The sequence below is a fragment of the Ictidomys tridecemlineatus genome, chromosome 12 (assembly GCF_052094955.1).
Source record: "Ictidomys tridecemlineatus isolate mIctTri1 chromosome 12, mIctTri1.hap1, whole genome shotgun sequence".
Lineage (NCBI taxonomy): Eukaryota > Metazoa > Chordata > Mammalia > Rodentia > Sciuridae > Ictidomys > Ictidomys tridecemlineatus.
In genome coordinates, this window is record NC_135488.1 from 100,041,630 (window position 1) to 100,055,489 (window position 13,860).

Here is a 13,860-nt window from a genome sequence, read left to right on the forward strand (position 1 = left end):
TTGTGGGTGGATGAGATGTCACAGCAGATGCCCCAAACACAGCCATGTGCCAGTAAGGTTGAGTCACTGCAATATGCTGAAAAAAGATATGAAGGCTCAGCTGCCACAGGTTGCAATGAGCCCTCTCTGCTTTCTTCCCTGCTGTAGCTGCCAGGCATCATTCCAGAATGCTGAACAGACACTTAGACATCTTCAAGATTACAAAAATCACTGAAAATGACAAAATATGGCATCCTACAAATAGCACATGCTTGTGAACAATTTAACGCAGAGCAGAGAATTAATACACACTCAGTAAACTCATGGAATAATTCCCTAAAAATAATAGTCTGGACCTTTCAGATCTCAGTATATATTTTACCTAAATGAATAAACCCAATTCTGGAACATACTTTCATTTCCAAAACATCAACTCATTTGTCAGGGAATACCATTTTTAAGAATTATGCCTAACAGAATTTAAGTGACATATTACCAAGCCAATAAACAGCCTTCCAAGACAAGAACAAACCACACCACCTCTCTAGGAAAACCCCTAAACCATCCATTCCCTCATTCGACTTCCTCTACATACTACATGTGAAAGGTACCATGGCAGATCTTAAGGCACAAAAATAAACAAGAATTCTGTCCTTAAAACACTGGTGCCCTGGGCTGGGGTTGTGGCTCAGAAGGAGAGCGTTTGCCTAGCAGGTGCGAGGCCCTGGGTTTGATCCTCAGCACCAGATAAAAATAAATAAATATAATAAAGGTATTATGTCCAACTACAACTAAAAAATAAATATTAAAAAAATACTGATGCTCTAGCAACAGTTTAGAAAGATACATAGACTTAAATAAGGTTGAAAGATTTAAATGTCATTAAAAAAATATTTTTAAAAATTGTTGCTTTGATTACTATCCCCCTATAAACCAGATCTACTATACCAGTACTTAGGCCTTATCTCTTCAGGGTAAGCAGCTACATATAGTAAGTAACAAGACTGAGGATCCCAAGTTCAAAGCCAGCCTTAGCAACTTAGCAAGGCACAAAGCAACTCAGTAAGACCTTGTCTCTAAATAAAATACAGAAAGAGCAGGGGATATGGCTCAGTGGTTGAGTGCCCCTGGGTTCAATCCCCAGCACTTAAAAAAAAAAGTCTCCAACTCTTATAACAGTGACCATTACAGATCAAACAGAAAGGGAGGGCTAGGGATAGTGCTCAGTGGAAGAGAGTGCCCACCACTAGCATGCCTGGTGCCCTGCAACAACAAAACAACAAGAAAGAGAAATGCCAAAAGGGAGACATCAAAAAGAAGCTATTCTTTTCCTTCATTCTGCCACTATTTTGTTATGGAAACTTGAAGAATTCACTTTGATTGACAGAAGGATGGAAGAAAAATTGCTAATAAGCTTCTAAAGAACTTTTGTGAATCTTTCAGACAAGTACTATATAAAAGCCATCAATAGCCCACGCATCTTCAGCCAACTGATTCCCAACAAATGTGCCAAAACATACGTTGGAGAAAGGACAGCCTCTTCAACAAATGGTTCTGGGAAAGCTGGATATCCACACGTAGAAGATTGAGACTTGATTCTTATCTCTAAGCCTGAACAAAAATCAACTTAAAATGGATCAAGAATCTTAAGGTAAGACCTGAAACTATCTATGGGTACAGGCACTGATTTTCTGGATAACACTCCAAAAGCATAGGAAATAAAAGCAAAAATTGACAAACGAGATTATGTTAAACTAAAAAGCTTTTGACAGCAAAGGAAATAATCATAGGAGTGAAGAAACGACCTACATCTATTCATCTGAGGGTAATATCCAAAATATTTTTGTAAGGAACTCAAAAAACTTAACAACTAAAACCCAAATAATCCAATTTAAAAATGGACAAATGGCCTGAATAGACACTTATTGAAAGTTCATATAGCCAATAAGTATATGAAAAAAATGCTCAATGTCATTAGCCATCAGGGAAATGCAAATCAAAAGTACAATGAGATACCATCTTATCCAGTTAGAATGGCAATTGTGAGAAAAAAAAATTCAAATACTCACAGGATATAAGGAAAAAGGAACTCAAAAAACTAAAAATAGAACCACCATATGATCCAGCTTCTACAGGAAATACTCCTGATTATACATCCAAAGGAATGAAATCAGCACAAAAGAGACACCTGAGCCAGGAGCAGTGGCACACGCCTATAATCCCACTATTTGGGAGAATGAAGCAGGAGGACTACAAATTCAAGCCTAGCCTGAGCAATTAGCAAGAAAGGCCTTATCACAAAATAAAATAAACTTTTTTTAAATAAAAAGACTGGGGATTTAACATCATGGTAGAACACCACTAGGTTCAATTTCCAGTAACATAAAAAGAAAGAGAGAGAGAGAAAGTGAGAAAGAGAAAGCATGATACCTGCCTACCCATGTTTATTGTACCATTATTCACAATTCACAATAGCTAAAATATGAAATCAGTCTAGATTCCCACCAAGAGATGAACAGATAAAGAAAATATTTTTATAATAACACTGATATATATCAGAATTGTTTTGAGATAAAGAATAAAATAAAATCCTTTTGTTTGCAGCAAAATGGATGGAACTGGAAAACATCATGCTAAGCACAATAAGCCAGACACAGAAAGACAAGTTCTCTCTCCTGTGCAAAAACTGAAAAAATAAAAACAAACAAAAAAAAAATGTCAACCTGAAAGTAGAATAATGATCACCAGGGACAGGGAAGCATGGGAGAGCGCAGGAGTAGACGGTGGATACGGATATGATCAATGTATGCTGTATGCATATATAGAAATATCACAGTGGATCTCATTAATCTGCATAATTAATGTTAATAAAAACTAGATATTTCTACAATTCACAATAGCCAAGTTGTGGAACCAGCCCAGATGCCTCTCAACAGACAAATGGAGGAGGGAAATGTGGTATGTACATGATGGAGCTTTACTCAACCATAAAAAAAAAAGAAGAAATTATGTGATTTACGGGTATGTGGATGAAACTGGAGGATATCATGCAAAGTGAAATAAGCCAGACTTAGAAAGTCAAGGGTCAAATATTTTCTCTCATATGTAGAAGCTGGAGGGGGAAGGAATGAAAGAGAGATCCCATGAAAATAGAAGGGAGACCAATAGAGTAGAGGGAGGGGTTGGATAGGAAGGGAGTGGAGAAAGGCATGGGAAGTACCAGGGAATGAAACCTACCAAACTAAGCTATGTCCATATGCAAATATACCACAATGACTCTTTCTATGTATGTGTGAAATAATGCACTAATTGTAATAGTAATGATAACAACAGAAGAGAGATCAGTAAAGCAGAGCAAACAGATCAGGGGGAAGGAAAAAGGAAAGTACTGGAGAATAAGATTGAACAAATTATGTGAGGTGTATGTACGAGTATGGCATAGTGATTCCCACTATTATGTATAATTATAATGCACCAATAAAAAAATAGACATTTTAAGGAGACATCAACAATGCTTTGAATTAACAAGATTTTTCACATCATTTTCAGCAGAGCAATTTTGCTAAAATTAGTTGAGATATTTTTATTTCTTTTTTTAAAACTAAAGAAAGCAAATTCCATAAATACTATAGTTTGGATGTTCAATGTTCCCCAAAGATCCCCGTGTTAAAGGTTTGGTCCCCAGGGTGGCATTACTGAAGGATGCTGTGGACCTTTAGGAGGAGGGGGCCTTGTGAAAGCTCCATTGTGTCCTTAGGTTACGGAGGCATGTCCCCAGAGAGGATTAGGAGACCCCACTCCAACCTCTTTCTTCTTTTTGCTTCCTGGCCATGAGGTAAGCAGTTTGCTCAACCACCTGCTTCCCCACAACTGCCATCAAGCACCCCCACCAGAGAGCTAAAAGCAATGGGTCCACTTGGTCATAGAAATTGCAAACCCAAGTAAAGGCTTGTCTCTTCAAAAGTCAATTATTTCAGGTATTTTATTATCATGACAGAAAGTTAACACAATAGTAAATATCACTAAATGCCATTTCAAATATTTTTCAGGCAAAGCTAGTCCAGACAGGGCCAGGACTAGTGGATTCATTTTAGACTTTTTTCATCAGCTCAACCATTTGCATTTAAACACTCAACTAAATATTCAGCAATTTGGGAGCACCCAAAAGGGAATCTGCAGAAAGAAGCAACATGACTTAATGTTGATAAAAATGGTCTCTCAGGATAGGCATAAAAAGTGAGAAGTTCAGGTTTGTACCACCTGACAAAAAGCAGTCTCCAGCCCACGGCCATCAGTTCCCTGCCAGGTCTTCACCTCTGAGAAGAATGTTGTAACAAACTAAAAAAGAAAAACTTATTTCTATATCCTATCTGCAAACAGCCATCAAACATCACTGGTTCTTTTAAAAGTAACCGTCAGGTTACTTTTTTTAACACCATAGCTTTACTGAAATATAATTCACATGTGATAACATTTACTCTAAAGTATACAAATCAGTTGTTTTTAGTATATTCACAGAATTGTGCAACCATCACCAACTATCTGATTTTAGAATATTTTTCTCACCCCAAAAAGAAACTTCATACCCATTATCAAGTATTTCTCATTCCCCTAGCTCCTGGCAACCATTAATTTACTTTCTATCTTGATGGACTGGACTATACTAGATATCCATGGAAGTGCAATCATATAATGTGTGACATTTTATGACAAGCTTCTTTCACATTTGTTTACCTGTTCATTAGTTGATGGACATTTAGACTGTTTTCATGGGAATTTCTGGCCTATAAAAACCTTAGTTATCTAATCTGATTATCATTTTATGGATAAAAAAACTGAGATCCAGTCAGAAAATGGGAGCCACCTCTGACTACACACACCTAAGCTTTCAATCCACACCTGAAATGCCTTTGATTCTCCAAGCTTACCTCCTTCCTAAAAAAGAGGAAAATCCTTAATGTGTGAGATCTGAGCACTAAAATGCAAGATATGCTGGTTTCAGGAGAAGAGATGCGGCAGAAAGGAAGAGAAAATAAGTAGAATTGTTCATCAACACATTGAACCAAAGGAACTTAAGAAAAGACCAGACCTCCAAAAACATACAGAAAGAGAGAAATGAGCACAAAGCAGAAACATAAATTTTAAAAGGAAAATCAGAAAAAGAAAGAAATTCAAAGGAGGATAAAACCTAAAGAGTTACTCTATAAAGTGCCCCACAGTTCATCTGAAAATCTTTATTCTCAGACCTAGAAGTAACAATAACTGATTTAAAGATCCCAGAAAGATGAAATCAAAGCAACATAAATGATAAGATATGAACACACCGCAAATGAAGTATATCACTCTACTTTATATAGGCCAAAAATTACAGTATAGGCTACTGGAAAATACCCTCCTGAGATCTAATCCCAATGACTTCAGAGATAAAGTTCATCTAGAGGAAGTAATCTAGGAGGCTTGATCTGTATCTAGCTTGTCTATAATCATCTGGGAAATCCAGATTGAATGAATCCTACACATAGCCTCTGATTTACAATCCCCACATCCTTGCCATGTGAAAGTTGAGAAGCCTGTGTATCTGGCCTGTTGCTTGACTAAATGGCACAAAATTCTAAACAAGAAAACAGAAAGTCAATTTCTAATCATTGACTATTCTAAGGATGACAGTTTTTAAATACTCTAATGTATATAGATAACTTCTAGATTTGAAGTAGCAAAAAAATTAACAACCTTCTTCCTATCAACTCCTCCAGAGTTCTATCTACCACATTCTTTTTCCTCAACAAAGAAAGGAGTAATACATGCCTAACATTAGCAAAAAGACTAAAAATAGTAAATGTTTAACAAGTATTTAATTAGTGAAATAGAAGATAATGCCAAGTCTTGAAAAAAGCATCCTACTATTCCAAGTATCTAACTCCAGTCTTCTTATCTTACTACTGAAGAACATAAGTCTATATCTTTATATCCAAGTATTCACCTTGGTCAAAATATAGTAAGATTTGTAGAAGGTAAAAGGCAAAAAAGTCTAACATGGAAAACCAAAAGACAATCAAGAATACAACATTTCTAGTAAGGAAAAAAACATGGGGGCTGGGGTTGTGGCTCATCAGTAAAGCACTCATCTAACACATGCGAGGCACTGTGTTTAATCCTCAGCACCACATAAAAATAAATAAATAAAATAAAGGTATTGTGTCCAACTACAACTAAAAAATATTAAAAAAATAAAAATATCATAAATTAAATGATTATAAGTCAGGGACTATCTGTGCTTGAATTATAATCCATCCAGTGAAATAAATATCTAAAAATTCATACTGACATAATTAAAAAATTGAATAAATAGGGCTAGGGTGTGGCTCAGTGGTGGAGTGCCTGCCTGGCGCTGTAAGACACTGGGTTTTATCCTCAGTAAAAATAAATAAAATATAATAAAACTCTATTGTGTCCACATAGAACTAAAAAATATTTTTTTAAAAATTGAATAAACAAACACTTGAGAGAGAAGGGACAATGAATGGTTCTTTACAGTGGAATTCAAACTAATAAATATGAAAAGAATGAAGGAACTAGAAAATCAGCAGAGTAATAGTTGCAGGCAAGAACCATCTTTGGATGCTGAAATTAATGGACAAAGATATGATGAGAAATAAACTATCTACAGAGTCTCAAGGCATTGCTCCACCAGGTACTCACAACTACAAAGGTAAAAATCAGATAACTTCACTGTCGAAAAAACCTCATTGACACAATCTTAATCAAGTTATGGAATTTAACATACCAGTAAAAAGATATGAACATCAGGTATTCCCTACTTTGAGGCTTAACATGGTCCAATACGTCTATATTCTTCTATGAGAAAAAAAATGTATTTCTCACACTAATAAAAGGAAAATATTAAACATTAAGCAAACCATATAGAGGGATATTTTACAACATATATAATCAGTGCTCTTTGAAAGTATCAATGATATTAAAAACAAAGAAAGAGTGAGGAATTGTCAAATGTCAGAGAGACTAAAGGCACTTGAAAACACATGCAATTTGTATTCTGAATTGGATTCTTCTACCAAAAAAGGACATGAAAGGGATAACCAGCAAAACTCAAATAAGAGCTGTAGAATAATTAATAATATTGAAATGATGCTAATTTCCTATAGTATTCTTCTAACATTTTGGTAAATCTAATTTTATTTCAAAATAAAATGTGTTTCCTTTTTAATACAACATTTCTAGGTGCAAAAACCCCAGTATGAGGAACAACTCGTTTTGACTTACTATTATAATTTTTATATTAAAAGAAGTTATAAAATTATGTCAGATGCCAAATCTCAAAGTCCAATTCTTATCATGTATTCTGGATTGCAGTAAACAGGAAGCAAGCCAATGAATGAAAAACAATGTACATGGTACACTGTTCACAAAGAGATAAGCCAGAGGGGTGGCAGGGAAATGAACATTCTGGTCATACAACGGCCCACAATATCATAAAGTAAAATTAAAATAAATATTTTTTAAAAAGCAATTGAATCAGCACATGATGAGTTCATGACTTGAGGAATGTTTGTGGTATTCATTTTTATGACTCTGGTAAGAAATGTTTATTATTAGGTAAAGGTTGAATTGGTTCTGGTACATACCCAGATTTCAAGTCTGTTATCCTCAAACAATTTGTAGCATCCAATCCCACTTTTCCATTCCGGACCACACTAGATATGAATGGGGAAAGCATTGGAGAAATTCGGTTCAAGGCCACTTCTGGAGACATTTTAACTTGACTTGTAAGCTACCACTGAAAGCAAAAGGAAAGAATGATGATCAGAGTCAACAATAACAAAAAATTAGATACAACAAAGCTTCCTAAAAGCTGGCACAGCCCTCACAATTTTCCCTTGAATGAATAAATACTTCATTTTCCCCTCTAAGGAGCCTCTTGCAATGACCCTCCGAAAGAAATCATTTCCCTGCTGCTCAACCACTCAGGACATAGACTGCACCACTGCTTTTTAGAGACAGAACCCTTGAAGTACAACTCTCTCCTCCTTTCTGAAGATGATTCTTGCTCTACTCTATTTAAAGCTGTTCCACTCTAGCCAGGCATGGTGCTGTATACCTATAATATCTGCTACTCAGGAGGCTGAGGCAGGAGGGTCACAAGTTCAAGACCACCCTGGACAACACAGATCCTATCTCAAAACAACAACAAGCTGTCCCCCTCTTTTTACTGCCTCTCCCACTTCAGTTCAGACCAAGAAGCATTCACTAGCAATTATCTCCCAACATACAAAAAAATACTCCACTCAGTTAAGAAGCCCTTCTTTGGTATCCCCACAAGGAGTAAAAAATTGATAATAATATTTTAAATTCTAAAACAAGCATAATCAGCTTGCAATTCTTACTTACCAGAAATTATTTACAGCTGTTATACCTTCCTCCACAGTGTATTCTAACCTCCTGCTTATGTGCTTGCCCCTACTTGGACTTGAATCTTTAGTGTTTTAACAAAAGTATCTGGCAAACACTAAGCATTCAGTAACATTTTACAAATGAGTAAGAGGACAAATGCTAGAAAAATATTTAGGGATAGGAAAAATATAATATGCCCATAAAAATTTTGGCAGGAGAATAAATGTAACAAAATGAGAGGAAAAAATCTACATAACAATTAAATCATGAAAACACACACCTATGTAGACGCTAAGCAACACAGACTAATACAAATCTTTCAGTCTTCGACTTTAAGGCACTGAGAAGTCCTTACACTTGAAAATATAAAGCAAAACCAATAAATCATATCTAAATTACTTGGAAACTCATGGGAGTACATCAATTCCTCTTAATAGAATTCTAAATGAAAGCCTACTTTCCGAGGTGAATAATTCAATTTAAATGATCACTTTCTTCCTCGAAATGAAAGAATAATCCCACATCAAAAACAAATAAGTTTCCATCCAGTTACAATTACAAGAAACTGATATTCTCATTCTAGTTTTTCATGTATTATGCCACATGAGAACATACAAATGTTGAAAAAATTACAATAAATACTATTTTCGGTATTTACTATTTGTTTTTCATTTCAGACAATAATAAAGGGAAGAGCTGCAGTGATCTTTCAAAAAATAAGAACTTTGTCACACTCTTTAGTGATGAAACCAAGAAGTACCTTTGAGGTAGCAAAAGCTTTATACTTTATGTGTTTAGTTCCCAAATGATCTTTTCTGCAAATATAAAAAAGCTCCTATTCTAACTCTTTAGCAGATGACCTACCTCCACCACTGTCATCACAAGGAAAAAAAAATTTATGCATTATACTATCAACCATAGAAATTACCTTTACTTTATAACATTTTATCACTTACAAAGAGTTTTCACATACATTATTACAGTTGCTCTTAACAACCTGGGTAGTAAGGCAGGTATTTTAATTCCCATTTTGCAGATGATTTGGATAACTGTGGGGGGTTGTACAGTATATTAATCCATATAATCATTTTGAAGGCTTTTCTTCCTATTCTGCAACATTTCTAACTTTATTTCTATCCACTAATGTCAAAGTTCCTGAAAGGATGCTTATCTAGATCATAAGCAAAACACACAAATATTCATCTCAGAAAAAAAAGCATAAGGATCTCACAGATATTATTCTTCCATGTTTTTTTTTCCCACAGTACCTACTATTATTTTACCTCTCGTTTCTACAAAAAGAAAGAGGGGGAACGGAATCAACAAATTTTCAATCTTGACTACTGACAGATTAAATTATTCACCTCCTAAATTATTCACTTCCCCCTACAACTCTGCTCCCTGGTGAATACTGTCCCCATTCTACAGACATGAAAATTGAAGCTCTGCAAGCAAGATACTTATTCAGTCATAAACATGGCAAACAGATAAGAATTTAAATTCAAATTCGAATTTTGAGGATTCTCAAAGTCCACTATTCCTGTCTTCCTATCAAATAACATAAATTAAAAAGATCACATAAATTAAAAAACATCAAGGTGATTTTTTTTTCTTAACATCAAGACTCAGTCAGAATTTAAATAAATGATTGTTTCAAAACCAGAGACAAACTAGACTACTGTGGACCTACTGCTGAAGTTGGCTTGAATGATTCAATAGTTAAATTCTAAATCTGAACCAGAAGCTAACCATACTAACAGTGAACAAGTGTCATGACTTTAGGATGACACTGAGGGAATGAATTTGTCTTTATTTCTGGAACAGTCATAGTACTATTTTTTTTTTTGATAGTGCTAGATTCCATGCAGGATTAACATCTTTTTCAATCATGAGAAGGTGTGACTTATCTAAGAAAGAGGGAAAGAATACTGGTTCCAAAATCGGGTCATTGAATAATAACCAAACAAGGTGGTCCTTTGGTGCAGTGAGCAGGGACATGGATTGTCCACTTCCCCCTAAATAAGACAAATGAGAGAATGGCAATATTGTAACAGATTCCAGATAGCCAGAAATTTGGGGTAGCCAGCCTCTTTTGAATGCCAGTTCTGCAATTTGTATTTCCTGATTTTGACGTACTGCATAAGGAAAATGCAAAAATACATTTTTACAAAGATCTCCTGCCCCAAAATAAGGTCACATCAGGTCTTCTGGTAGGCTGCCTGGGGAACACAAAGACGTCTAAAGCACTGTCCAGGCTCTTGCAATTAGGATAGGATGACAAGCACGGAAACACGTGTCCGGTTGACGTCATGGAACGGAAAGGGGTGGCCCCCCCTTGCTGCGTCACATCAACGTCATACAGCACACGAGGGAAGTCACACTGGGGAAGCAATTTCTCCAAGGGGCAAAATCAGGAAAAACAAATCATTTCAGACTCAAATATAGACCACCCAACTCCAAGAACATTTAAAAGGGGACGCTCCCCCTTCTCCCAAATTGTATGATCCCCTCATCAAGCGGAAAGAGGGATCACCCTGAGGGTTCATTAGGGACCAAGGGGTGGACCAGAAAGGGAGACAGGTAACTCTGAGGTTTGGGGGACTCGTTCTTGAGTGGACTAGCGTGATGGGGGTGAGCAGGGCATCTTTGAAACAGGGGGCCTTCTCTATAGGAAGAGTAGGCAAGCCCTCTGGCCATCGATCTCTGCGCCACCTGTGCGACTCGGGATCCAACCTCCCCTCACCAGCCCCAGTCCTGGTACCTGGAACTTAGTCCGATCGGTAACCGGCGACTACGTGGGGTACAGGTTACCCGAGCGCGCCCCCGACCGACGCACCGACCTGAGCGCGCACTGCGGGCCGGATGCGTGCGCGCTCCCGGACGTCCCGCCCCGCCCCCTTCGGGAGTGTGGCGGCGTGCGCGCCCCCGTGCCGCTCCCGCCTGGTGCTCGGAAAGGCGTCCCCGCAGTGCCTGAAAGCTCTGGGTCAGCGCCTGCCTCGCGCGTGCCGAGGAGCCTGGCACTCGTAGTATCAGGAGGGTCTTGGGACATGAGGCGGTGCGGGAGACAATTCCTGAAAGAACTGGGGGCCGTTGTCGGGCGGGGTTGTTCGGGCATTCGGGTGGGCGACCCGCGTAGGCGTCTGAAAGGCCCGCTTTGATAAGAGGGTAGGAGCGGCATCTCTGGTTAAAGGGTCGGGCAAAGTGCAAAGGGTACAGTCCAGGTTGGACAGCACCTCATCTAGCCATGGCGGCGTCTGGGGAGCCCCGGAGGCAGTGTCAGGAGGAGGTGGCGGCGGTGGTAGTGGTGGGCTCCTGCATGACCGACCTGGTCAGGTTAGTCTGTCGTCGGCAAGCGACTCGCGGGAGGGGGTGGACGGTGCTCAGCGCCTAGCGCTGGGACTTTGGGGACCGACAGGGTCGCCCTGGATGTGAGCTACAGGTTTCCCCAACCCGCAGCCCGCCTTTCTTATTTGGAAAAGGGAGAATTCGGGTTTGTAAAGGTACATGGCAGGAGAGGGATGAGGAGGGCAGGGTTTAGTGAAGGCTCCAGTATAATCAGAAGCGCCTCCAGACCTATGCCTGTCTCCTTGGCCAGGCTGCTGCGCCTTCCCCGTGACCTGCCAGGTGACTGCCACGTCATCCTACCTCCTGGAATAGGCCTACCTCACAGGGTTGTTGTGAGGACTAAATTAAGTATTTTGTCAGCCGAAACACTATCTGAATTGGGTATTCTTCGTCTGAGCTTGTTGTGTAAAATAATGAGTTAAGCAGGGGTCAAAAAGACACCGTTCACTGTATTGATGATTGGCATTCCTGCCGTATTTTACGGTTACAGCTTGCTTTTCAGTATTGTTGTAATCACGGATTACCTTATGGTAACCAAAGTGTGAGTCAAAACAAAAATCCAACAGTCTTTACAACCACTAAAAATATATAATCAAACAGGAGCCGAAAACGTGCTAAATGAAGATAGACGAATTAGGTCCATGACTTTGGAGAACAGATCCTTCTGATTTATCATCTTTTTTAATGAAAATTGATTTTCTAACTACAAAATTAATTGTATGAAAAAAATCAAATATTTTAAGGAAATCCTACTTCTCAGATTGTTTCAGTTTAATATGTGGGTGAACAGTGTTTTATTATAATGAGGGTTTATGTCATTAAAAAATTATTAGGCATACTGCAGTAAGATCTCATCTGTCCCAAATCTTGTTTTGCCAAAGGATAACAGTAAAAATAAGTCACCAAATCCATGCTTGTGAGGCAAGTGTTCTACCACTAAGCTACAACTCCAGCCCTGTTATTTATTTTTATTGGTCTTATCTGGAAATACTAACCCCTCCCCAACCCTCTTGGGCTAAAGGGCTCAAGGACCCCAGACCTGTCTCTACAATCCAGAGCCACACTCCACCAGAAGTTCTAGGAACTCTCCCAGAGAGGCCCCTTCCTGGCTGCCTGCCTATCTGCCAGGGCTGTGTCCTCATTCCTGGGTGGTAATCTGCAGAGCCCAAAGTTGGGTGGAGGAAGGAACAGGAACATAGTTTCATTCTTGAGCCACCAAGAGGCAAGAGTCACCTGTCTCCTTTATAGGGCTTTTAATGGGTGGGCAGGTGCTTTAACTTTACAAAAGGACTTCCCCTATTAGGAGCATTGTCACAGAGGTTGCACCTGCCTTTGCTCAGCTCCTTGGGGTTGGTGGCCCTAGTGACTATCCTTCTACCCTGAGTCATTGTCATCCCCTGACTGAATACAATCACATCTGCATGTGGATTGTATCCTACTTAGCATGCCAGGTCCTTTATAGTGGAATAAATATATATAATTTATTCAGGGGTAACAGCCTCAGACCCCTACCTTCAATTGCCTGTGTGACACCAGCCTAGAGGCCTTCCTGGCCCTCCTCCAGAAGATCTCTGAGTGCTTCCCCCCCTCCTTTCCAGACTCCTCTGCACTTGCCCACAGGCAGACCAGGCCAGCCCCTCCCTGAACTGTGGAGCCAGCTCCTGGCTGGCCCTGTTCCAATTCCCTGCTCACACTCCACCCAAGACAAGTTTTTAAAGCCTGTGTTGCTCCCTGCAATGGCTTCCCTTTCATCATAAGGAAGATTTTTCCAAAATTTCTGAATATAGGATTTTTGGTACAAGGCACTAAACCCAGTGGCACTTAACCACTGAGCCATATCCCTATTCCTTTTCTTTTTTTGAGACCATTTCACTGTTGTTTTAGGGTCTCACTAAGTTGCTGAAGCTGGCCTCAAATTGCTATCCCCCTGCCTCAGCCTTTGAAGAACTGAAATTAATCATGCACCACCATGCTCAGCCTGAATGTAGGATTTTTATAAAAATCCTGCATCTGTGATAAACCTGGAGCCAACTTTGCTGGTTACAATGCATATCATTATTGTATTATTTTTCTAATGCTCCTGAAACAAATCACAAATTTAAAATCTTAACAGATTTGTCCTTTACA

General features: G+C 38.8%; 2 protein-coding genes across 3 annotated transcripts in view; one reads left to right on the forward strand and one right to left on the reverse strand.

Moving 5' to 3' along the window:
- Positions 1-11,303, reverse strand: part of Babam2 (BRISC and BRCA1 A complex member 2) — a 388,027-nt gene extending 376,724 nt beyond the window's left edge. Inside the window, exons 1-2 of the mRNA XM_005322497.3 lie at positions 11,150-11,303; positions 7,623-7,774 (exon numbers count right to left, since the gene is read on the reverse strand). Of these exons, the coding sequence (XP_005322554.1) occupies positions 7,623-7,750 (128 nt within the window). The 5' untranslated portion in view covers positions 7,751-7,774; positions 11,150-11,303. The remainder of the gene's footprint in view (positions 1-7,622; positions 7,775-11,149) is intronic.
- Positions 11,304-11,348: 45 nt separating this feature from the next.
- Rbks (ribokinase) overlaps positions 11,349-13,860 on the forward strand; it is an 84,953-nt gene continuing 82,441 nt past the window's right edge. The window contains exon 1 of one of the 2 annotated variants that reach the window (XR_013429141.1): positions 11,349-11,721. Coding sequence is in view for 1 of the 2 variants with exons in the window: in XM_005322501.4 (XP_005322558.1) it covers positions 11,633-11,721 (89 nt within the window). In the remaining variant the exon portion in view is untranslated. The remainder of the gene's footprint in view (positions 11,722-13,860) is intronic. The other variant, XM_005322501.4, reaches the window with a different exon arrangement.